This window comes from Vidua chalybeata, chromosome 1 (genome assembly GCF_026979565.1).
Source record: "Vidua chalybeata isolate OUT-0048 chromosome 1, bVidCha1 merged haplotype, whole genome shotgun sequence".
In the NCBI taxonomy this organism is placed as follows: domain Eukaryota; kingdom Metazoa; phylum Chordata; class Aves; order Passeriformes; family Viduidae; genus Vidua; species Vidua chalybeata.
In genome coordinates, this window is record NC_071530.1 from 137,103,417 (window position 1) to 137,130,782 (window position 27,366).

General features: G+C 33.4%; 1 protein-coding gene across 3 annotated transcripts in view; it reads right to left on the minus strand.

Annotated features, from left to right (window-relative positions):
• Nucleotides 1-27,366, minus strand: part of CSMD3 (CUB and Sushi multiple domains 3) — a 587,056-nt gene that overhangs the window by 342,924 nt on the left and 216,766 nt on the right. For 2 of the 3 annotated variants that reach the window (XM_053944919.1, XM_053944910.1), the window contains exon 6: nucleotides 26,974-27,086. In XM_053944919.1, coding sequence (XP_053800894.1) covers nucleotides 26,974-27,086 — 113 coding nt within the window. Of the gene's footprint in view, nucleotides 1-8,559; nucleotides 8,869-26,973; nucleotides 27,087-27,366 lie in introns of all 3 variants that reach the window. The other variant, XM_053944900.1, reaches the window with a different exon arrangement.

Sequence of the window (27,366 nt, forward strand, 5' to 3'; positions counted from 1 at the left end):
TTATGTCAAAACCCTGAAAATAATTTAGGCATCTGCCTTGGGATTTCTGCTCGAGCTCATGCTTTTTTCCTAGTGCAAGTCATTTTAATACAAATAAAGAATTATTGTTATTATAGAATTATAGAATGATTTGGGTTGGAAGGGACCTAAGGAACATCTAGTACCAAGTACCTGTTCTAGTACCTCACCACCCTCAAGGTAAAGAACATCTTAATATCTAATCTAAAACTACCCTCCTTGATCTTAAAGCCAACTCCCCTTGCCCTATCACTACCTGCCCATGTAAAAAGTCCCTCTAGAGCTCTCTTTTGGTCCTCTTTAGGGAATTGAAAGTGCTCCAAAGTCCCCACAAAGCCTTCACTTCAGACTGAAGAGCTCCAACTTTTTCTCCCTCTCACTCTTTGTAGCTTTTTCTAAGGTTAGAAGGCCCAATATTTTCTATAAAGAAGGAAAATGGATCTGAATGCTTTATTAAGAAGGGAAGTCCCAGTAATAAAGGTAAGATTTTTTTTTCATTACAGATGTGTGAGCTAATATTCAGTCAATAGGTACATAAGAGACATGCACACTTTTCAAGGAGCCAATTTAAAGTGAAATGTGTTCAGAAATATTTTCTTGAAGTTTTTGACAAAAATGGTCTCTCATGTAAGATAATGAAGATTCTAATATTTACAGGCAAAATTTTAGGCACACATAGAGACTAAAATATTCTCTTTTTTCTTTAATAAAAAGTCTGTGCAATTATGTATATTTATCCAAATTCTTATTTTCATGTATGCAGTATATGCAGACATGCTACATACAAACACTTGTAAAAGAGGACTAAGTCTGACAATTCCAGCATTTTATACTTTAGGATAGGCACTGCATTAAAAAAGGGCCTCAAGTAAAGAAGTTTTACGCATAAATATCATTAAAAAAAATCCACTTAGATGTAAAATTTGAATAACAACCTAAAGTACAGCAAGCTCTTAAACACTAGAAACAAAATTCATTTTGAATGAAGATTGTTCACTTGACACAGTTTCGACTTCATTGAAAAAGTGTGTCCTGAGGACCAAATGAGAAAAAAATTCAAAAAGGAAAATTTGCTTCTACAATATGGAAGCATCAGGGTATATAGCCATGTGAAGGATATTTATTTAAAACACTGTCAACCCACAAATTCACATCTTTCTATTGGTTATGCAACACCATTTATGTTACAGAAGTATCCAGCTTGTCCTTTCTATATTTTGAAAATTTTCAAATCAAATATAAACAATATTTTAATTGCTAAAGACTAAACCACCACTGTTCTATGTAAAGCAGGCACTCAGGTTGCACTATTTCAAGTAACTATACAGAACAATGGAAACAGCCCTTCCCTTCTTGAGAACTACTCTTACTTTATATTCACTATCTCCCAGCTAATGAACATGGAGAACAATATGATAACATTATCAAAGCCATTATTTCAAAATTGTATATACAGCACTACTTAAATTACATATGCAAAAGCATAATACTGTGGGAAATAAAGAGGAATTAGGAATTAAATTTTGAACTGCTTTCTGAACTGGCAGAAAAAAATTTGTTTGGACTACAGTGTAAAACTGATTTTGACTTGTACAGAACCAGTAATTCACTGATTATTTAAAATACTTAATATGTGGTGATGGCAGATTTTACTCACAATACAATTTCTAGTGACAGAAACAAGAGTATTGTATACTTAGGACTTCCAGCACTGGCTGTGCATGTGCAGATATGCCAAATACATCATGCATGATACTTCCAGTTCATCTTTGGCATATGTCTAATTCATTGTATTTCCTCTAGAAGTTTATCCACTGCCTAAATGCATTGAACTTACTACTTACTACTCATAAAAAGGTCAGTTACCTTTTTGGGGGGGATTTTTTTTGCATTTGCATCATATTCTCTACACATGTGATACAACTAACTATCCATAATTTCCAAATTCTAACAATGCAAGTGTTAAATATCCAGGTATCTTAGAGATCACCACTAAAAAATCTCAAAACCTAGTGATTACCCAAAGAACCTTCACTGTAAACCCAACACACCAACTGATGTAGCACTATCTTCTAGAACCTTTCTCACCTTGAAAATCAGCAGGAGAGAACATGAATTTTCATCAGTTTTTTGTAGTACAGCATGAACTGCATATGTTAAAAATTTCTTAAATGTGAAGAGCCATACAGAAGAGGAAAAGACTACAAAGTGGCGAAACACACACTTTTCATACTAATAAACTTTTCACTTTTTACATGAGCTGATCTTAGTTTTTTATTTACTACCCACCTGCTCCACCCATTTCCCCAAATCCCTCTCCCCTTTAAACTCTAAAGTACCCTGGTAAAATCAAATTGTATAGAAGATTTATATTTCAAATTACTGCAACTACTGCATTACTACACTGAATTATTGCAATGTATTACTAATTTAAAATGATAAATATTGCAGTTTTTCTACTATATGTATATAAAATTTCTCTAATTTGAAAAAACAATATTTAAAAGGAAGTACATCTAATATGTACTTTCTAATATTAAATTATAACTTCACTACTTCTTTTTAATATTCTAACTCAAATACGTCTAATTCATACCAGCAATTTGTGGTCAAAAGAAGAAAACCTGAAATACCAAGGGAAAGAAATTACACAATAAATCAGACAAATATCAGTTATAGAAGTAAACATTGATAATGTAGTGAAAAACAATTAAGAACTGCAGGAAGGGCAAAAAATATGAATAGGAAAAAATAGTTCTGAGAAGAAAATTGACAAGGATGTATAAAAGGCAAAAATTCAATTAAAACATTAACACAACTTATTTATTAAAATCAGTATGACTGATTTAATTTTTCCCTTTCTTCCTTCTAATCACTCCAGACTTGAGTGTTGGATGAAAAAATTATCTCCTTTCCTCTTTCCAAGTCGGGACATATCAAAAAGTTTAGGATATTATTATCACTTTTTGTCTAATAAACATCTTGACAGAAACAACCCATCCATTATAGAGCTCACCCACCAAACAGAACATATCTGTGTGATTTGTTGCACATATTAAATAAGTATTTCCAAAAGTATAATAAAATATTAAATAGATGTAATTCCATTATTAAATCATTGAGTACTAGATTACATTTGCGTTATGCTTATTTCTTGAAACTTTTAAAATTTTCTAAGACCTCTTGTATACAAATATTTCTATATACAAATGATTTTAGAAATCTTACTGCCAAATACATTTACTTTCTTCAGACTCCCATCTTTGTAGTTCTGGGTTTCACTAACAAAAACAAAGAAACCAAAAACCCTGAGGACATATGAAGATCTATTACCTACTAGACTTAAAAATATTTAACAGATCTTCAAAAACCCTCTCCATCTTTACTCCTCGTTTCTTCTTCCTGCTTCTAAAAAGACCTTGAAAAAAATAGGATATGTGAATACATACTTTCTAATAAATCCTTAGAAGTTTTATGTTGAATAATTACAAAGTGATGATCTATCATACAATTTAATCAGAATATTTATTGAAATGATAAATAATTTTCTCATAGCATCTTTTTGTTCTCAAAAGTTTCATTAGCATATGATTTAATTTCCTTTAACAAACCTTAAAATCTTCTTGCCTTCTACTGTCATAAATTCTCCTGTAGGACAGGAGGATAAAGAAATGCTGGTTTAATAGGGAACACCCAGTAGAAAGATTTTTTTCCCCCTAATTCATTTTTTCCTGGCCATTACTAAGATACTACATAAAGCCAGATATCAAAAAGCGTAAGGCAAGTACTCTTAATGAAGAAAGGGGAAATGACAGAGAAATTATAAAGGCTTACAAGAAAGTAATAAAAACATAGAGAAATATAAAGAATGGAGATATCCATAGAATTATAAAATTTTGTAAAAAAAATAAGTAGAATTATCAAAAAATGTATTATTTCTTCAAACTGAGAATGTATGTATGAGAATATATAAAAATGTGCAAATGCTTAATGACATTTCTTTAAAAACAGAAATTTGGAGTCATAAATTTTTTTGGAATCCAGAGTTCTCTTGAAATTATTTTCCTAAGAAAAGCACTGAGACAGTTGTGAACTGCGAGATGATGACTAGAGTCATTAAGATTTTCTGGCACTATTTGATCCTCAGTCTGCTAAGCAATTTTTTTCCTCCAACTACTGTATATCTTTTTCGGACTGTTTATTTTTTTCTAAATTTAATTTATAACTTACAAACTGTACTAGAGGTCTTTTTCAGTGTTTGCATCTGGTACTAATTTGTTTCTCAAGGGCATTTAATTATGTGTACATGTATTTCCATATTAAAATGATCATTGAGAATAGAATAGAATAGAATAGAATAGAATAGAATAGAATAGAATAGAATAGAAATTATAGGATAGTTGGAAGGGACCAACAACAATCAATAAGGAACTGCCCGACCACTTCAGGGCTGACCAAAATTTAAGTCATACTATTAAGCACACAGTACAAATGCCTTTTAACATTTGCCCATATGCCTCTTAACATATCTTTAGACAGTAAAAGTATGCTATATAAGCTCTCACAAGAAAATGTTCTAAAATATCTCTCATGATGTATGCATATACACAAATAAAAATTCTAAAACCTTAATAAGTAAAGTATGTAGTTGATACAAACTGTTGAACAATTCAATAGAAATAAAAGCATTACTAAGCTCTGAATTCACCGTATGAATAAAAAAATAGCAGAAAACAAAAATATGTCCAATTATCCTCTATTCTTTAGTCATGATGAAGCCAACAGTTCTTAAATATTTAAAGAGGGAAAAAAACCCAAAAACTAAAACCAAACCAAAACAAAACAAAAACCCCACACAAAAAAACATAAAAAACCACTTGGAAATATTATGTTTCTATTATATTTCTATCATGTTTCATTGTCTTCTTGTTTTCACATCTAAGAAATACAGATCATACTAGAAACTGTGATTGTAGCATCAAAAATAATTTCTACTAAATCTCAGCATTTGAAGTTCCTAGGTTTAACTGAATTAAAGGGATTAGGGATCTCCTTTTTCTCCCCTCTTCTTTTGAACTGAGGAGACAAACTTTCCTGAATTTAATCACTTGTTTTCATTAGAGCTAAGGACCCAAGTCCTTAGTTGGGTTGGGTGCGGCTTTTCACTACCAGCTATCCTATCGAAATATATTTTTCATTAGCCTATCAAGGTGCATCTTCAATTAAGCCTCTCATCCTTCATCTACTCCCTCCTTCTACAAGGTTTCAGTGTTCCAATAACAAGAACCCTTCTTACTCATCTCCCTAATAAAAATATTTATATATTACATACTAACTTGTCATTACTTAAGTTCTCTACATACTAACATTCACTTCAAAATGTATGCTTTCATCCTGTCTTACATTTTATTTTGTAAGGTTGGATGACCAGGAAAATGTGACATCATTATAGTACCTTTATTTATCTGATTCAGTGTGAATTCTTGTTGATGAAGAAAGTATAATCATGTACAGTATTCTTCAAGAGATCTCACTACTGCCCTATAAAATAATACTTGTACTTCCCTAATTTTAAGGAAAGTATTTCACCAAATGCACCTAAAGTTCCTTTTTTCCAGCTAATAAGCTTAGAGAAGATAATAATCAGTCAGCTTTTGACACAATTTAAATTATTACTGAGATCCAGGTAGTGTATATAGTACAGCAATTTACAGCGAGCAGTTGAATTTTGGGTATATATAAATCTCCAGTTCTCTTTATAGATCTCGTTCATGCATAAACTTCCAAAAACTTTTACAAAACAATAGAGTATTGTTATCGTCTACTCACTCTGAAACCCTTTATTCACAAAACAATCCCATGGAAGGCCAAGAGTACTGCTCTTTTTCTGCAGTTATGATTTTACATCTATGATAATGTATCATAAAACTGTGCTATTTGGGTCTTACTAGTAATATTCTCAAAAAAGCCTACAGTTAGGTCTATACGTACAATAAATTTTTACAATTTTAAATATTCATACTTACATATAGTAAGTTTTAGTAACTATATTTAGTATATTAAATTTTGTCTTCTCAATTATGAATTAATTTGCATAACTTGGGAGTGTAATTCTTAAATTAAAACCAGCAAAAAAATCCAAAGTAAAAACTAATTTTTAATAACTATTAAATAGAGAAATAATTTGAAAAGTAATTAATATAAAATTCTTATATAGGTCATATAATTCCATAGTTATTTAATATGCAGAGTTTTTAAACTTCTGTGCATAATGCATTGTCAAAGTGAAGTTAAAATACTTCAATAATAGCCTACGGGAAATTCTATAGAAATACCTCTGGAACATCCTTCCTTCAAGTCAATTAAAAACTATCTCACATTCACAAAAATTACTTCAGAATATGTCTGTGTCTTTTTAGTAGGGAATATTACATGGAAGAAAATTATGGGTTATATATTCAAGGTCATTTGATATGTTTTAATGGCTGTTATTAAATATTGGTGTTTGCTGGTAAATTTTTACTCAGTATAGGAATATCTTTTAATAGCATGCACACATATACTGTTCCATGAGTAAGAGACACAGTAAAAAATTTAAATTTTTTGTATAATGAGTGCTAGCAAAAGCAAGACTTTCAATGTTGCATGAGGGAATAAAATGGACATGGAACTAGGTGTGGCCTTTCTTCTCCACTGAGGTCTATACAAGTCTGGTTTCAGTTGTATGTGGGTTGTCACACCTTTTGGTACCTGTAGTACTAATTTAATATGTGAAAAATTAGCCCCATAACATTATTGTAGCAGTATCTTGATGTCTAAATTATTATTTTTTTTTTATAATCGAATGTTTAACACTTTATTTTAATAAAATAATTTAGAAGTACGTGCCGTACCTATATCTTGTACTAAGGAATAGGTCAGAGAAGAAAGGAGCACTGAGAAAACAGTGGAGAGGACACTGCAGTGTAATGATTCCAAAGAGGAAATGGGAAAAAAACTATATGTGTATCACAATTACTGCCATATTTAACTGCCAAAGTAGTACATTCTTACATCTTTAAATTAGAAGATATTATTACAGATCCTCACATTCCCCCTCATAATTCCCCCTGAAAATAAACCCTTTTTTTTTAACTTGACCAAAGACATTGTGAAGTGAGTGTACAGCCACACAACTAGTACAAACCAAATTGTTGATTAATTTATATCAGTCAATAAGCAGAAAATACTTCAAATCTCCACTGAAATTAATACAAATGAAACATAAACATCTATTTAATGATTTCTATTTTATATGCAAACCAAAAGATCTCCACTGAAATTAATACAAATGAAACATAAACATCTATTTAATGATTTCTATTTTATATACAAACCAAATACAGTGTTTGTTTTTCATTTATTCTATTTACTGATATATTTTAAAATTCTGAAGAACTGCAGCTCTCCTGTTTCAAAAGGTGTTAGTAAATGAAGCTACAATAACTAACACTAGGTGACTATCCAGTAAGACAACAGATTCCAAATAAGACTGTCTTAACAAAATATCAATCATATAATAAGACTTCTGTAAATTGCTTGGGCTATAAAAGGTGCTTCTTATCAATATATTTGTTTTTTATAATTTTTCATGTACAATTGATTAACATAAAGCACATAATAAAAATTCAAAATATAAAATAAATTTTATTCAACAACATTAACCTTAAAAATTAAGCTGATCCTTTCCTGAAATTGTGCAGGTTAAAAAACACACCACATGCAATTTTTTTCTGAATATCTGCTGGTTAAATTAAGGCATTCCAGCATTTCTTTTTGTCAGCTTCATGCTTCAGATATAGGCATTTGCTTTTAACACAGCAAACAATGCTAGTTTTATACTCCAAATGTTGTTCATTATGAATATTTTAGCATGCAGATTAGATTATCTCAATATAAAAATATATGAGATCTTTAGCTTTAACACTTTGATATTTGCTGAATATCCTAGCGTTCTAAATGTTGATTTGATCATTGATTTCATGTTTGATGGAATGAATATGTACACAGTTTTTAAAAAACAAAATGTTGCTGAAGATTTAACCAGATGGGAGATGAATACAACTGCATCACCTACTAATTTAGAACAGTAGCTATTTATAAAGTACATTCTTTATTCTATGGTTAATTATAACTAATCATATATGCAGAATAGATTAATTGTCTAACCTCAATTCTCTAAACTTTCATCAGATATCTCTTACACTAGGCTTTATTGTGAAATATAACGATGCAAGCTATAAAGTCACATCAAAAGAAAATTCCTTGTACGTACATTTTGTCTTTTTATAAATCAAATCAATTTAAATAACCAAGACAATAGTATTACTAATTTTGTTTTTCCATCTGACTGCCCTACTAGAACTCAAAGTTAGACAGATTTACTCCCTTTCCCATTTGGTTCAATTACATTTCCTAAATGGATACCTGAACTTTCATTTTTAATGTATACAAAATATTTTTTCATAACTACATGGGCACAAGTAAAATAATATCCAATACCTCTATGAGTAACAACTGCAAGTTCTTTAGTTCTTTCTATCTGTTCAGCATTTCTTGGTCGTCGTCTTATGCTTTGTAAATTTGCTTGATGAAGAGAGAGTGTTTCCTTGTACATGGCCGACTCCAGAACAGATTTTCTTATATTCATAGCTTGTACTCGTTCTCCTTCAGCAGATTGTTTACAGGTGGTCACTGCACTGGATACAGCAACATCAGCAGATGTGCTAGCAACAGTAATGGCACCAGTAGTGGCTGCAATATGCTCCTCTAACTCACCAGTGGAGGCAGTTTTGATGAAAGTAGAAGAACCTGTGGGACACACAGTAGTACTGGATGCTAACTTTTTCTTTTGAATTGTGTTTTCTTGATCAATCTAAAAGATAAATTTCCCTCTGTTTAACATAGTAAAGACAACTGACATGAAAAGAGGAAAGTCAATAGGCTTTATTTTAAAAATTGAAGCAATCAGAACATTGTTTAATGCTAGTGAACATTTTGTAATAATAGTGATAATACATATTAAGTTTTAAATGTCCTCAAAACTTAAACTTTTTTACCAGTCATAATGACAACACATAATTTCCACCCCTGCATGTTCAGTCCTGAATCAGCATGGCTAGATCAAAATATACAGCTATACTATTGATAGGGGCCCCACACTTTGAAAAGCGGTAACCATCCTATCGAGGAGTGAAATGGCAGCATTTTGTAGTAACCTAAGTGGCAGAAAAAGCTTCCATAAGCTACTAATTCAGCTACTAATAAGGCTGCCAGATATGCTCATTCTCTTCCTTAAAGCTTGACAGGGCTCTAAAAGCCCATTTAGACTTGACACGAGGCCAAGCGTAGATGAATAATAAGAGGTACACATTTTAAAAAAAACTTGTCAGCATTATTATTTATACTTAAGATTGTAAAAAGGCTTCATATGTAATTTTCTTTTTGCTCCTTGATTTCTGTAATAGACCAGATTATTTTACTAAAAACCTTCACACACAAAATGTTTGATAAGCTAAGAAAGTTGTCCATGCCCTGCCTGTGAAAACATTGTTAGCAATTTTAAGTTCTCTAGTATTTAAAATATATAGCAAATTTTTCAATATTTTATTAACATTTTCATCCTTCCCCATCCCCCATATTTGGTTGCAAATGTTTGGAAGCCAATTCTCTCACCTGTGAGCATTTAGAACATCTTAACACAGTAGAAACTCCATCTTGACTGGAACAAATAAATGACTGGGCAATGAATAACAAAATTGACCATAAAAAATAGCAGAAACAAAGCTGATGTAGCATGAACTGTACTATGTTTTACTAGTATCTTTAAAACATGGCTTTTTTTATTCCATCATAATAATCAGGGACCCTTGAACAGTCATTCAAACAATAATATTCCACACTTCTCTTTTTGGTTCTGTGCTCTCCTCTCATACTTTGAGACTTGACTTTTAAATGTAGTGGGTGATGTCAGGATGGAAAGCAACAAGAGTTTTCACACTTTTAGAAAAATCTGTACACTGGAAAATGGAAATAAGACTCACAGAGGAATTAAGCATTATATAGAATATTTAAGGCACAAGGTATATCAGATCTCTTGACAGAATTTTCAAATGTTCTGTATAAAATAATGGAAGAGATCCTCATATCAGAAATAGTCTTGCTAATAAAGTCTCTTTTGTTTACTGCAGAAATTTTAGGCTAAAAATGGTTAATTTTATCATACTATTAAAAATACTAAGATAAGAGGATATGTTAGCTTTATAAAGACAACAAATAAAGCTGATATGGGTGCATATTATTTTTGCTATCTAACATTTAATGTCTTAACATCTGTTCTGTAGTATAGCACTTCTAAATAGTGGTGGTTCCCCCTGCGAAACTAAAAATCCTTAGAAGCACCATGTAAGACTCCAGGTTTATGTGTCAAAGACCAAACGAAAAACTACTTGCTATCCTATAATTGCAGTGGCATAAGTAACTAAAATAGATCTAGACATGTTTTATTCTTTATTTCATAATAAAAGAAGAAAATTGTCACAATATGCATAATAGCAAAAGTCTGGACTACTTATGATTCTGTATACAATAAATTTTGACAGATTGGTATCAAGTTTAAAACACAGAAAATACAAATGCATGGCCAAGAGATATTTTGGAACAGAAAAATGTTGTTTAAAACAAAGAAAACTTAATGTTATGTTACATAACCACTGCTATTAAAACAAAATCTATGTGAACATATCTTTAGCATGCATGCAAATGTACAAGAACAGGCATTCACCTTTTTCCAATATCAAGGTCAAAGTAAAACTAGATTCAAAATCTCCATCAAATGGCATGATCTATCCTATTTATTTAAATAGACACAGCACTTTAAATGAGAACAACTTAAAAAAAATGTCCATCTCAAAAGAAAAAGCAAGAAAAATTAAACTTACTTAAAGCTACAAAGCTTACACACTTGAAAGTACTGCTTTGATACAGAGGCATTTTTCAAACAGAAACTTGTTAGGTTCCCATATCCATTTACACTGAAGAACTCATGCAGAAGATCAGTAAAATTAAACAATATTACTTGATTTACATGGAGGATTTTGAGAGAAAATTAATGTTCTGTATAAACAATCTTGTAAGTATCAGCTACCACACAGAGTAGATGAATCAATGTTTTCCATAAACAGTATTTGTAATCTGCAAAAGTGTGAATTTTGGTGTATTTATTTTATAAAAATGATCTTAGATTAATTGAAACACATTTGTTGCAAGGGCATTTTAACATACTCTCCACTTCAGTCTTCTGCAATCACATCTGACATTTCAGTTTGTCAAAGACATTATTTTAAAAATTGTATTTTTCTATGTGATAAAGAAATATTCCTATATTATTTTATTTTAATACTCTAGTTTAAAAAAATTAAAAAGGAAAAAATGGAAGAAAAACTTTTAATGATAAATGGCACAAAAAGGAAAAAAAAAGAAGACTGAGCTCTGCTTTTTGGGAAAAGCTTCAACCAAAATTTTGCAGTCAACTGAAGTCAACTCAGAGGCAGACCATCACTTTGAATTCACAATCAGCCTCTGAGAAGATGTGAAATTTGAGGAACTGCCAGGATGAATCATATGAGGAAGCAGTAAGGACATGGGGTCTAGAAAGTATAATGGCTGGTTAGGGCATGGGTTCACAAAGAAAGAAAACCTGACCAACCCACACTAAATCACTCTGAGACCTACTAGACTGGACCAGCATTTCTCTAAGTGTCTGTGGAAGGAGAACAGATGAAAGTCAGTAAAACTGAGGGCCTTTAATGTGTCAAATTAGCCTGCTTACACAAGGAAAGATTCAAAGTGGTATTTACACTTAAAAACTTGTAGCTATGTAGAAGTGAAAAAAGATCAAGTTGATGATCTACAGAGAAATTCAGTTCAGAAAACTAGTCTTAACAAGATACCACTCAAAAGTGTTGCAACTGTTAAAACTTAGGCTAATGCAAACATATGGGAGACCCATAAGCCTTTCTATTTATATAGGAGTGGAAGTTGCTCTTGATTCCAGGATCATTTTTAGTAAAGAAAAGAGGCAAGAACCTTTGACATTTGCCTGAAACAAAGCTCCAAAAATAGATTATGAATCTGTGCTAGATGCACACATTTTGCATATGCAATATGTTACAAGTATACACAGGGTTCCTGTTGTAAACATAATACCAAAGGAAACTTACCCCAGATAAACTCATAGTGGAAGTTCAATTAACAATTAATCTAGTGCACTAACTTTTTATGAGTAATTCCTTAGGGAATAATCCAGGGAAATAATAAATACCTTTGCCCACTCTGAGAAGCATTCACCAGAAATAAAAATAAGGCAGAAAATGGTATCTAACAGAGTGAAAATGCTTGTTGAAAATTATATTTTTATTTTTTCTTTTAAAGGACTCTGACTTTTGAAAGCTTTCCTCTTCTCCAGGTTGAAAAAGCTCAGGTTGTTCAGTCTTGCCTCACAGGGTAAGTGCTCCAGCCCCCAGCCATCTTGGTGACCCTCCAATGAACTTGCTTCAGCAAAAAACTCATCTTCCCTGTCATGAAGCCCAAATCTTGAGGCATTATTCCAGTTATGGTCACAGAAGAGTTATGACAAAGACAAAAATCTTTCTCTTTGAATCTACTGACCGCATTCTTATTAATATAACTCAGGATGCTGTTGGCCTTCTTTCTTCCCAGGGCACGCTGGTGTCATGCTCAGTTTGCTGTCTGCCACAACATACAGGGCTGATTCAGCAGAGTAGTTTGCTATCAGACACTCCTGTTGCCAGGGGTTCTTCCTTACCCAGCTACAGAACTTTACACTGACCCTTATTGAGTTTCATAGGATTCCTATTGGTTCATTCCTCCAGCTTGTCTGTGTCCTTGTGGTAACCCTGTCCTCAGCTATATTGATTGTTGGTCCTTGACTATAATGACTGACATTGTGGTGGCATGTGCAAATCCAAAGAGACTGGTGTCTGTCATTTACTGAAGCTCATTGATAAACATGTTGAAGAGGACTTGTACCAGAACAGACACTTGTAGTGCTCCACTTGTTATTGGACTCTAGGTAGAAAGTCTGGCCCATTTATGACTGTTTTCTAAATTTAATTTTTTTAACTTCAGCAGTTGAAGAACAGATAAAAACATGCAAATTGCTTATGAGACCAAATGGGACCTAAGGCTACCATCCAACAGCTATTCTAATTAATGAGAATTTGTTTAGCTGATTCCTAAAACCGTGTTGAGTTCAAAATGTGAAAGTAAATTGGAATATTCACTATCTTATTTATTCAGAATGAATAAAGGTACAGGACTTTATTAGGTCTTGTGACACATATGATCCAGCAACACACTTCCCAAATAAAGGTAAAGGTCCTTAATGCAGATGACCCTAAATGGGACTCAGACTACTACTAAGTGTTAATGTGGTGACTACCATGAAGTCAGCCTGGGACTTTTCCTGTGTATCTTATTAGCAAGAGGCCAGTCTATTATTTTGCAATGGCTAATTGAGAAAAAAGTGTAAACAATCTTAAGCAAAAAAATAAATTCATACCTCATTAAAGGAAAAAAGAGAGTTACAATTATAAACAGAATTTTTAAAAAGAGTAATAACTACATTCCATCTTTATTCTTCTTTCAGATGTTCAAGGACTTTTAGTCAAGGCTTATTTAGCTTCCTCACTTAAAACCTTCCTATACTTAACTAATTTTGGAGTGACCCCTGCATTCTATTAAGAAGACACTTTTTTTTTTTACTATCTTAATTACCTGTTCTCTTTGATGTTCTCTGTCATTAAATATCTGATGCTTGCAAAAAATTTCCAGTAGAGTTAGAAATGTAATTAGAAGAATATAGTCTGGATCTGTTAAAGGAATGTTCAAGTTTGTGTAGATATAGCAGCTTATTTTATTCTTTTAACATATGTAATTCCAGACATATTATTTTTAAAAATCACTTATTTTATTCTTCATAAATTTCTAGTATCTTTACCTTGATCTTAGGATCAAATTTTAATAGAAAATAAAGGAAAAAGATACATAAACATAGATTTTAGAACATCAAATCAGTATTAATGGCTGCCATAAAATATTCTTCTGACAAAATCTATTTTCATCTCACAGCTCTTCAGAAAAGAAATGAAACTGTGGTTTTATAGAAATACAATTAAACTGTGGTTGTAAAGAAATACATGACTGAAAAAGATAGGGTTCAAAACAAATTTCTAGACTTTAGTTCAAACACGCAATGATTTATACAGATAGCAAAACCTGCAAAATCTATCTAGCCAGAAGTTTTAAAAAATCCTTTTGGTTCCTTTTGTTTTGATGTTGTCCACATTTGTGGGACTAGAGTCAAAATTTCATATTTATTTCCTTTTGGTAGCAGAATTTAACTTTTTGCATTATTGCATTCTCTTACGATTGTTTTTTCAGCTTCCCTTTTCTTTTTGCTCTCTTTTTTGAACCTCCTTATTGTTATCTCTTTTTCTCTTTTACTGTATTGTTTATGTAAAGTTGTAAATTTAATCAATTGCTACAGTAAGATGTATACCAAAACACTCTGAAAGTGACAAGCATCACCCAGAAATTTTCAGAGATGGAGGAAGTATGTCATACTTCAGTATACACAAATGCATGTCTCGATGATCTTCCATATGCCTTGGTAAATTTAAGATCACTTTACATTTTTTAAGTAGATAGTGAAAATGTGTTAAATTTATGCATCTTAATTTTATCAAACTGATTACATTTGGAAATCTGAAAATTCAAACAAAATGCCAGACATCTCTAACATTATTTATTTCCTTTCTACAAAAATCAGGACATAGACAGAGCTACTATATATATATATTTGTCCAAATAATAGAATTTATTACAACAATATATGTTTGTTGAATAGAAAGGAATATGAAAATTCCAACATAGGCTCACATATGGATATTGTTATTTCAGTTGGTTTACTTAAAGTGAGAAAGTACTTTTTGATAGGCCTGTTATTTTAAGAAAAATAAAAAACCAAAACCAAAACTTAACATAAATGAATGTTAGCAAACGAGAAAGCAGTTATTCAATTTACAAAATAATTATTTTCATAGTCATACTTAGCTTTCTTTTCAAAAGAGATATGCATCAATGTAACATAGATCTGTATAATCAAACATAATCATACAAAAAAAACCCCAAACAATACAACTTAAAAATCCTTCAAGACTCTCAATAATATTGTAGGAATCGATGAATTGAGCAATATAATGCTGGGAATGCAAAACAGTCACATTTATTAACCTTAAAAAGAGTAGCTTTATTTTATTTATAAAGTAAAAAGCCTTGCAAATATTGTCTTACATATTTATTTTCTTTCTAATTTGACTCTGTGAATCATAGTGCAAGAATGTTATTTCCCTTTTTCAAGGATAGGATAACATCAATTAAGCAAATCTGAAAGAATAATTACTATACAGGCTATGTACATTAAAATGTATATAGCAACCACTTAAGAAAATGGTAAATTTAAAATTTAAAGGTTCTGACTTCTAATACTGTTTCTTGTGTCACCATGGATATGCCATGATATTGTGGTGCTCTCATTTTTTTCCAACAAAATTAAATTCTCACCTTCCTTTTAATATTAATGTTAGTTGCCTAATGTGTTGTCTTAGGTTGCAAATGGGGGTGTATATTGTATTGCCATCTGTTAGAGGTGGGGCAGTTATCTTCTGTTAATTGGGCAGTTTTCTTTATCTCTTCCACAACCAATCCTCCCTCCAGAAAACATCTTTTGTTAATGGGCCATGGCGTCTCACTGTATGACTGATAAAATTACATCATCCCATTGTGAGATGCTTTGCCCAGGGGGAGGAGCCAAGTATTCCTACTTAGGTATAATCTGACAATTGGAAAACCACAGTCAGCCTTTTCCTCCTGTGGATTCCCAGAGGAGCAGCTTTCTTTTCCACTGGATTCCCAGAGGAAGACCAGGCTCACTGGACCTTCAGAGGAAAACTACACCCTTCTATAGGATCACTGCTTCAACAGAACCACATCTGTCACTCCAGGAGCACTGCAGCTACCATTTAATTGGACTGCTACCAACACCCACAGGGTGTCAGGTCATATTTGACTCTGTCATTGTTGTTTTGTATTAGTCCATTTTTATTTTATTTTTATTTTCTCCCTAATAAAGAACTGTTATTCTTAGTCCTATATCTTTGCCTGAGAGCCCCTTAATTTCAAAATTTAATAATTCAGAGGGAGGGGCTTTACATTCTCCATTTCAAGGGAGATTTCTGCCTTCTTTAGCAGACACCTATCTTTTCAAACCAAGACAAAGGTGTTCATTATTATTATTAGCAAGCAAAGTGGTCTTTATAAATCAAATATACACTTTCAGATAGAACAATACTTGCTAAAGCTCAAATTATATATTGATATGACTGACAGTCATAGTTTTAATATTTGCAGTGAAGTTCAAATACATGGGAAAATAATTAATCTTAAACCCAGTAATAATCTCTTTCACTTGTTCTCAATAGCAAAAATCTTTGTACCACTGCTCTTGAGTGTCTAATATCTGCCCTAAGCAGGCTAATGCCCACATTTTCTATTCTAAATCCAGTATGAAGCATCAAGAAGCTATTTGACCTGAAGTTATTACTAGAGATTGCTAAACAAATTTAAAATAATAAATTACCTGATATAGTAACCTTCATTACAGATGATTATTTTAATACAGAAAATTATTTTAATAGCTAATATATGTAATATATTTTTTAATTATCGCATGTTTTTAAACTGATTGGTGCTTGTTAGAAATTATGTAGAGTTTTTGGAAAGTTTGTTTATTTACTTGGCAAATGGTAAAGACAAGGTTGCAGAAAAGGTATCTTGAATACAAATCTTAATACTTAAGCATATTTTTTTCATTGTTTAGCTTACTTAAGTCACACAAAATTTATAGAGACTGCAGCCTGTAAGTACAATTTTGCCATTAGTAATACAAGGCCACAGAATTTATGTTGACATCATGTAGGCTTGGCTTGGCCTGATTTTATTTTCACTATTTTTGATAACTCATAGGTGTCAAGTAACTATTTCTTGAGCTGGTGGCACTTCAGATACTACTCTGCTCTGATGCTACTGCATACAGTAATGATCTGATAAAGTTACATAGGTCTTGCATAGCAAGAAACATACTTAGGCTGAGGGAGGCTAATGTGCAACTTGCAGATTTTAGTAAAGGACAATGAGAAAGAAGCAGACTATGTTAAGAAAATATATAAAAAAAAGGAATAATTCAACTCCAAGACCAAAGAAGAGGCTCACTTAATGTCCAGGAGCGTCAAACTTCTCCTAACAGATCCTTGGATGCTCTTAATTCATTGTAATCCCTACCCAGGAGCACAGAGAAAAGGGTAAAAATAAGACAAAAGAAATACAGGTGAAAGTAGAAAGGCAGTTCTTAACTTTTATAAGTGTATTTTTATCATTGATGCTTTTCTATATTTGATAATTCAAACTATCAGATCATTATAACATCAATTAGAATAACAATAAATTGTGTTCCTTTTGGCTATAACAAGATTCTCTGGCTAACATAATATTACATAAGTGCATTACAACCCAACTAACTTCTGGTCTGAAGTTCTGTATACCAAACATACACTATTTTTCTATGTACCCCACACCACTGAAGTACTCTCCAATTATTGTCGGGATTCCTAGGGCTCTAATGGGCCTAGACAGGACTGGCCAGCCTTCCCGGGGCCTCTCCCCACCTATGCCTATGGGTCCAAGGCCGCAAGGTTAAAGCCATGAGTCCTTGCCCCAGTGATGCCACAGAAGTGCTTGTCCCCCTCTTCCCCTAGTCCTGCTCTACCTAGCCATGGGGCTAATGTCCCTGCCTGGCCTTGGCCTGTCCTCTTTTCCATGGAGATGCCCAATACCCAGGGTTTGGTCTGCCTCCAGATGTGCCCAAAGCCTGCTCTGCTCCCTGGCTGGGGGCAGGGGACCAACACTGGCTGAAAAGCCCTGCACTGCTGGCCTCAACCCTGATCCCTGAGCTCACCAGCCTTCAGGGAACAGTTCACCTGTGCTTGTCTCTTATTCACCATGAAAAATACAATGCCTATGAACAAAGCAATACATTTAATTTAACAAGAAGTGTTATTTTGCCCTTATTTCTCACTCAGAATAAATAAAGTTAATCTCTAAGCAGAATAAATCTTAATTATAAAGCAAAGCAAAGTAGAATTATTTACAAAGGAAACTACCGTCTTTTATGTTTTGGTTTTATCTAAAAGGTCAGGACAGACTAAAAAATAATACTTTTAAAGAAAGGTCAGGATCTAAGTGAGATGAAAACAATTCTCTGGCAAGGAAAAAGGTTTCTTCAGTATAAAAACTGATTCAAAATCCACTTAGAGTTTACGGAGATAAAACTATTCCTGCAGAACATTGTGTGCTGTCAGCATCAAGTGGGCAGTAAGTGAACTTTTAAGCTAAGAAGTGACATCCAGTGCAAAACAAGAGCTTTGCCTGAGGAAAATCTTCTCTGTGAGAGGACCCCAGTGATCCATTAGACAACAATTTCAAGATGTCCTAAGGTAAATGCTTACATACTAAAATTTCAAAATCATTTTAAGAGGAATTACATATGCATTGCCTTAGTGAGCATTTCAGGCAATTTTGCACCATAATACAATGATAAAAATGATAGTGTTCTTGTTCAATAGCCAAAATTGTTTCTAATATCCATAAAAGCTTGGTTACTACAAGTATCTTTCTCACTTTTATGTTGCACAGAGAAATGCTGACAAAGAAAACTTCTACAGGAAAAAAATATATTGGCAAATCTAAAAACATGTTAATTTGACACTATCTTACATAACATCCTAGCAGATAAACTCACGAAATGTGTGTTAGATGAATCAGGTTAAGTGAATGAATGAGTAAGGTCACTGAGATGGTTCAAGAACAGGCTGAATTGCCACTCAGAGGATCGTGATCAGCAGAGTAAAAACCACTTGGAAGATTGTACTTAGTGATGAATCCCAGGGTCCAATATTGGGTCCAATCCTATTCAACTAGTTTTTCAATAACCTGGATGAAGGGATTGAATGTACCCTCAGCAAGTTTGCTGATGATATGAAACTGGGAGGAGTGACTGATACACCTGAAGGCTGTGCTGCCATTCAACAGGAAGAGTGTGATCAGCAGATCGAGAGAGGTGATCCTCCTCTCTACTTGGCCCTAGTGCAGCTACATCTGGACTGTTGTGTCCAGATCTGGGTTCCTCAGTACAAGACAAGGAACTACTGGAGAGGGTGCAGTGGAGGGCAAAATAGATGATGAGGGGCCTGGAGCATTCCTCTTATAAGAAGAGACTGCAGGAGCTAAAACTGTTTAGTTTAGAGAAGACTGAGAGGGAATCTGATCAATACATGTAAACATCTCAAAGGTGGGTGTCAAGAAGACATTGCCAGACTCTTTTCATTTTTTAAATGGAATATTATCTTACTTGAAGTAAAAAAAAAAAAAAAAAAAAAAAAAAAAAAATTTTAGAATTAGATCTCTCTGGATCCATACACAGTATCAGAACTAACTGTCAATAGTGGTGTTCGAAATAGTGGGAATTCTGAAAATAAGATCTTTAAATTTGGAGACGGTCAACAAAATGTAACATTTTTTCTCCTCTACAACTTTATTAGAACAAAGTCAATGTCATTCTGTGCACTGTAATTGTGTGGGTGTATAACTGTGAATAAAAGTCCTCTCAAGGGTGCAAAGGTGAAAAAGAATCTGTTTAGAATATATACCTCAGTATGAGACAAAGTAAAGCTGAAAGACCCAGGAGTATGAAAATCCACTAAAACCATTTACTTATATGACGGTGTATGCAATTTAAGCTCTTGTTATGCCTGGAGGGGGAAAAAAAAGTACTTCTGAGAGGCTCTGGTAATTTCAGTCTATGAAGAGAGGATTCCTTTCATTCCTTTCTCCTGCATCTATTGGAAAATCAGGTAGCCATCTATGCTGTATTGACAAAAGAATTTCAAGGTCTTAAAAGTCACAGATTTACAATTCTGATAACTAAGTATCTCTCTTAAAAAATAAATATCTGTCATCTGTCAAATATATTATCAATGAAAGCAACAACTTATTTGCACTGACCAACGCAGAACATACAGCCCTTGTCAAAGTAGTAGACTTCTACAAATGCACTCAAGTGATGCAGTACCTTTCTTTCTCCTAGAGAATCTCAAGACCTTGAATGTTCTAGTATTAAAAAAAAAAAAAAAAAAAATTCAGTAAGTGATTAGTAAATGCCAACTGAGATTAAAAACCCACATCAGTGTGTCTGTAGTTGCACAGGGCATACAAATGATTAGAATAAATGCAAATCTAGCCATTGCTTTCAGTGGAATGTAGTGTTTTAAATAATTTAAAAGCACACATCTAAGACAGGATATAACAGATGGCTATATACTGTTTCTTCCTTCCCTTCTTCCAGTTTCTATGCCAGAATGGCATGGTGTCCTGGTTCTTGCTATGATAGAGTGAATTTTCTTCCTTATTGCTTTTATAGTGCCATATTTTGATTTTAGGATGAGAATAGCGCACTGATGTTTTAGTTCTTGCTGAGCAGTGCTCACCATGAGTCAAGGATTTTTCAGCTTCTCATGCTACTCTGCTAGCAAGGAGGCTGAGTGTGCACAAGAAGCTGAAAAGGAACACAGCTGGGAGAGCTGACCCCAGCTGGCCAAAGCAATATTCTATACCACATGACATCATGATGAACAGGGGATGAAGCAACTTGTCTGGGAGGCAGCAACCACTGCTCAGGGACTGGAATGAAATTGGTTGGCAAGTGGTGAGTTGCTTTGTGCATCACTAGTTTTGCATATTCTTTTATAATTATTTCCTAATGAAACTACTACTTTTCCGTCATTTTCTGTCGTGTTAAATTTGCTTTATCTCAATCCATGAGTTTTACCTTTTTTCTGACTCTCCCCACTGTCTCACTGGGACAAAACGTCCACTTAGTGTTTAGGTGTCTGACATAATAAACACACCATGTGATCTCCTGTAAGTTCTAACTTGCCAGTGCCACACAGATGTCTCTTCTACTCTAGAACACCTCTACCCAACATCTACCATGTGGTCACTCTGAAACCCACGCTGGCAGGATTAGCAAGGTATGGGGAAGGCTCAGTTACCCATACATAAATTTGAATTGGAGAAATTTTTTAATTTCATAACATACATCTTGGTAACACCTTGGTTTGTCTGCCCAAAGAACTTCTGCACTTCTGCCATTGCCAAAGAAATACATGGGGTATCTTGGGTGATTTCTGTGATGCATCAGTGCACATATGTTGTAGCCTGAATTGCTGCTAATAAAGTCCAGAGTAAAGAAGCAGAAAGGGCCTTTGCATGGTATCCACAGATGTTTAATTCAGCCACACGGTGAGATGTTCAGAGTCCCAGGGACACACACACACACACATGGAGGGTCCAGGTTTTCTCTCTCTCAAAGGGCACAGGGGTGACCCTGGTCTCAGGGCAGTACAAGGATAAGGGCCAGTCAGGGAATAGGGAGGGAGTGGCTCAGGGACATAGGAACAGACATAGGAACTGGGGAAGGTGCCAATGGGGGTCTTAACAGCTTTTTGAGGGAAGCTTCTTGTGTCTCCCCAACCCAGGGGATGCCCCCCTGGGTCTCCACACACATATATACAGGCACAGTGCTTCACAGCTCTCCAGCTTCAATGGGTATGCAGATACCTATAGGTGTTTAAACAAAAATCTTTCCTATGTCTCTGTTACAGCTGCTAGTCTTTCAGCAGTAGTGCAGTGTAGTGTTTGTTGCAATAGCTTTTGAGATAAGAAATGAATGACAAAATCCTGATTAAATTGCCTAAAGTTGTGAAAAAAGTGATAAAGACAGTTTTCCCGTTCCGCCAACTCTAGCCATGATGTTGTAAAGCAGATTAGTACTATTGTTCTTTACCTAATTGGCAATTGTTTTACATTCTTTCTGAAAGCAAAACCAAGAAAAAAATTAAGAAAAGCTAACTCCATAAATAATTTATGGATGAAGATACATTTCTATTCATAAACAAAATGACAGAAAGAAAAAGAAAGTAACAATAGAAAATCAAACAGAGCAAGAAGAAACTTCAACATATTCTTCTTCATATTTCATCCCACACTCAAGGTGCTCACATTTATCCAACCTCAGCTCCACATAGTTGGCTGTAAAATATGAAGGAGAGTAACCATTTGCATATTTTTAAATATGAGCAAGACAACTAAATTTTATTCTGTTCTGAAATGCTCATGGATATATTTCATAGCTTCATTTGCATTTTCCTATAAGCAAATATTCTTAATGGATGGCAAATGTGTTTGTGCACTCAGTTTATGTATTTGATACTATTTTGCTCAGAGTGAAGCATGAGTTTGCACATGGCTTAAACAGAGGTAAAAAACAAGGGAAGGAAACAAAATCAGTTAAGAAATTGATTTCACAAGTGAAATGATTAGCAATTGTAGGGTTACTGTTGAAACCTTCCAGAGCTTAAAGGAGGATGAAGGTAGAGAGTGAGAGGAAAAGGATGTTGGATCTAAAAAGATAGCAAAGTTATAGATGCTTAAAGTAATATTTAACTATCAGAAAATGAAGATTTTTATGAAGATTTTTTTTTCCTGAAAACCTTTTCTGAATCTGGGTATGCCTGATATAAAGATTGAAGTTTGTGTATGCCAGTCAGTAAGACCAGATGCTGTGAAGCTAACTTAATCCCTTAGGTCCACTTAGATAATATTATGGATTCATACATAAATTATGGAGTGCTAAAAGTAACCAAAAGAAAGCAGCAACCAAAAGGAACTGGAAATTGAAGTAGTAAAAGAGCACAACTAATTTTAGAAACAGCAAAAGAGGATTACTGGCGCCAAGAAACAGTGAAGCAGCTGCTTCAAGAAGAACCAAAGAAGCTTTTGTTCTACTTCAGCCAACAGTTTCTGATTCAAAGGGAGTTCTAACAAGGCAACAAGAAGAGAAAGCATCAAGGCAAGGAACTCTCAGTGAATAGAAAGAAGTGCTGAAACACAGATGACCAGACAAGCAAGAATATGTGGGTTATAACACCACAGCCTAGGCAGGGAAATATTTTCATTCTCCTCTAAATGAATTTTTTTATTGAAATTTCTCTTCTAACCACATTGGTTATTGTTTACCAATGTCTTTTAAATATTGTATAAATGAATACCTTTCATGAATAAAATTGCCTATTAAAATAAAAAAATACACAACATTCACATCACTGTGTACTTCAACAAAGCTGAGAGCTTCCCAGTTTCATGTACCTCATCAGATTTCATTTTTTCTGTATAAGTCAATTTAAAAAAAACTTTAAAGGCCTTAAAGGCCCATGCCTATTTGCAAGGTCTTAAACAGAAAATTAGTAATCTGTGGTAGAATAGAGGAAGGGAAAGTGTTTGGAATGAAGATAAGCTTTCAAAAGAGGAGAGTAAATGTGCTTTTCATAATTTCTTTACTATTTGTCTTTGTTTTCCAACATCCAAAATTTACCAACACCCAACAACCCAAATTAAAGTTTTTATAATAAGGCCATTTTTTCCAGAACAGTAGTTGATGAGTGATTTGCCACATCTTCATTCCAGCCATGAAATTTCTCAACTCTTGTTCTTCCTATTTTCTGCCCTATTGTACTCTGTCGTTGCATGCCCCCACCCAGGTAATAATTAGCATTGACTCCATGATTCTCAGAAGGCTGATCAATCACTTTATTATACTATACTTATTAAGAAACCCATTGCCCTGACAGACAGTCACGATATAGGTGGACCCAATTGGTCCTTGAATCCAATCACCATCACCAGTGGCCAATTAAGAAATCACCCTTTGGTAAACAAATCTCCATAACACATTCCACATGTTCACAACAACAGGTACAGCAAGTGAAAATAAGAACTGTTTATCATTCCTTTCTTTGATCTTCTCACAGTCTTCCCCAGGATAATGCCTGAGAAAGTTGTCTGTTGCTCTCTGTGGCCAGAAAGCTGCTGCCACAGTACTCTGAGGATGGAGTGAGTGAGTGAGTGAGTGAGTGAGTGAGTGAGTGAGTGAGTGAGTGAGTGAGTGAGTGAGTAGTGGTGAGAGGGCCTCATTGCTACTCAGGGTTAAACCATGACCCAAATACACTAACAAAATGAGCACTAGTGCAAACAAAATCAGAAAACCAAGGGAGTGATTAGTTGAAAAGGGTACTGCAATGCCACACAGTGATAGACTAAAATTATGCAGTGTTCTGAAGTTCAGAATTTGACATCCAGGTCCTTAAAAATATGTAATAATAGGAAGAAAATTAAACTAAAGGAAGTACTAAGAAATTAGTAATTCTGTTTATAGTGGTAATATATAGCAAATACTATGTTTCAGGAACTCAGAAAGAAGTTGCAGTCAATCTAGATCAATTAAGCAGGGGAAGGACGGAGGTTTTAACACAGCTACTATTATGTAGCACTCTGATAAAAAAAAAAAACAAAACAATTTAAAGAATTAACATATTCCCTCTCAAAAGTAATGCAGAAAAAAACTCTTGAAAATAAAATCAAGCCCTTGTACTACATGACATTTTGCAATGCTTTAAAATTTTTATCAGTTATCTGATTTTCAGAAAACTCATGTCAGAAAATAAGTGAAATTGCAGTTTGAAAATTGTCATTACAAAAAAGCTTAAAGTTATTTCTAAGTGAAAAAAATTAAGGTTACAGTTCTTAAAAAACTGAAATATTTTGTGCTTTATATTTAATGTTTAATTTCTAAATGTTGGAAGGTTTTTAATATATCCCATCCCTAGAAGTGTTCATGGCAGAGTTTGAGCAGCCTGGTCTAGTGGAAGTTTCCCTGCTCATGGCACAGGGATTGGAACTAGATGATCTTAAAGGTCCCTTCCAACCTAAACCATTCTTTGATTCTATATTTATTTAATTTCCTTACACTCTCTCCTTTAGTCTACCATTAACCTACCAGAAAATACACATCCCCTATTATCTGACCATGTGTTTTTCTATTTTCTACTATCAAGGTTATTTTTTATTGATCCTATAGGCTTGAGTATGCACATTTAATTCCTTTACATGCTGAATTTTTTTACTGCCTACATTTATTTTAGAGTTGCAAAAGACATTTTCTTCATTTTAATTATGGTGGGCTGTTGCAGCATTTAACAAGCTGGTATTTAGTCCATTTTAACATGCATTCAGCAATACACAATTAAATATTAAATAAGCAAACCAAAATAGTAAAACCACTATTATTTAATCACTACATTCTAAGGTAGTAAGGAGAAATAGAAGACACACAGCAAATTCAAATCTCCCACACCTACCAACTCACACGTTTTATGGGTCTTGGATGAAACACATATTTAAAAATAAACATAAGCCTGTTCTCTTTCATTAGCTATTGCCTCAATATTTTTGGCAGGAATGCATGTATGTTTACCATGAGACATGGTTTGTTCTTCTTTTCTCACTAGCTCAAAAGAAACAGCTCAACAATCCAAAACACTTCACTTAAACCACCAAAATAGTTATCACATGGTTTCTTAATTGTGGGGTAGATTTATTAGAGAGAATTCCTACGTCCTATCTTTTTACAGTCCCATAAGCTAGCAACTTAGTAAAGAGTTTGGTTTATCATATGTGGTATTAAAGGTATCATGAAAAAAATGAGTCAGTGTTTTCATAAATCATTATAGCAGCCCTGAAGCTATATTAAGAAAGCTTCTTTCATATAAATTCATTTAGAATACATATTCCAGAACATCTATGAACTCAGGAAGTCCAAATAAAGATATAAAATACCTACTGAAAATAGTAATAATTTTTTTTTCTGTTCTTGTTTAGAATATACTATCTGAGGCAAGTACATAGAGCTGTAAAACTTGCTAATATCAAAGATCAAATTAAAAAAATTAGTCATAGGCTTTTGATAATTGCAATTTTTGCATTACTTGACTAATTTTATCAGACTCTGCAAAACTTTATATAACTAACTTCTTCCTATGCAAGATTTTCTATAAGAAACTGTAAAATAAATTCTTGAACTAGATCTTGATAGGAATGCTATGATTTGTTTTTCATCAGATAAATGGAAAAAGCACAAAAACACAACAAGGGTTTACTGTTCCCTGAAGATCCATTGATACACTGTGGATATTGAAAAATATTATTTATGGTATTACCTTGCACTATTGACATTTAGTTTTCATTAGCACTTTATCATTAGAATGACCTTGTTTCAAACAGTGACTTTCCCAAAATTATGCTTCAGATGCTTTGACTTTTACTCAAAATAAATGTTTGTTCATAAAAACTGTGGGCAAGAATCTTTCCGGTTAATTAAACCTTTGATAATGCAAAGCATTCCAAAACATAGTAAAAAGTAATAGTGATTAAATGCTATTTTAGTAAACAGAAACTTACTCCTTTACAACTATGACTAATACAACTATAGAGACATTCCCATGATTTAATGATAAAGACATTCTCTCTGTTACTGTTCCACAGTATTTTTCAGAATATTAGGACCATTTTAAAAGCTAAATACTTGCATAGGTTAAAATAAAGCAGGTATTTCCCATAATATTTTTTGGTAACTGAATTTAGATACACTAGATAATACACCACCCATATTCTAACAGACTGTAATTTGATATAGCAGGTTGAAAAACCAACTATACTTTTATGAGGCACTTTTTTTTATTAAATAACCCTTCCCATTTCCTAAATCTTCAGGCACTATTTTTTTTTAACAAATACAGCCACAATTAAAATTTATTTCTTTAAATGTACCTTGGTAGTGGGCACTAAATCCACGGTATCGGTGATTGCTGTCTGTTACAAAATGTAGTCTGAGCCAGTTTTTGTTGCTTATAACTGGAGGAGGTATATTCATTCCAGAGAGCCTAAAATAAAACAAATAAATAAAAATATGAATAAAGGATTTCAATATCATCAGGAATTTTTTTATATTCAAACTAGCATTCATTGACATACCCTCTGTGGGACTTTTTATTTATTGTTTAGTAGCATATCAACAAGCATGAACAGACAAAATTGTACACTATGCCCAACCAAGTGATGGGATACAAATCAGTGTAAGCCAGAAACTTCACAACCATGTTATTGGTCAGGCACAGCACTGTAAAGATGGAAGTACATGGCACTCAGGCTAGAAAGAATTTG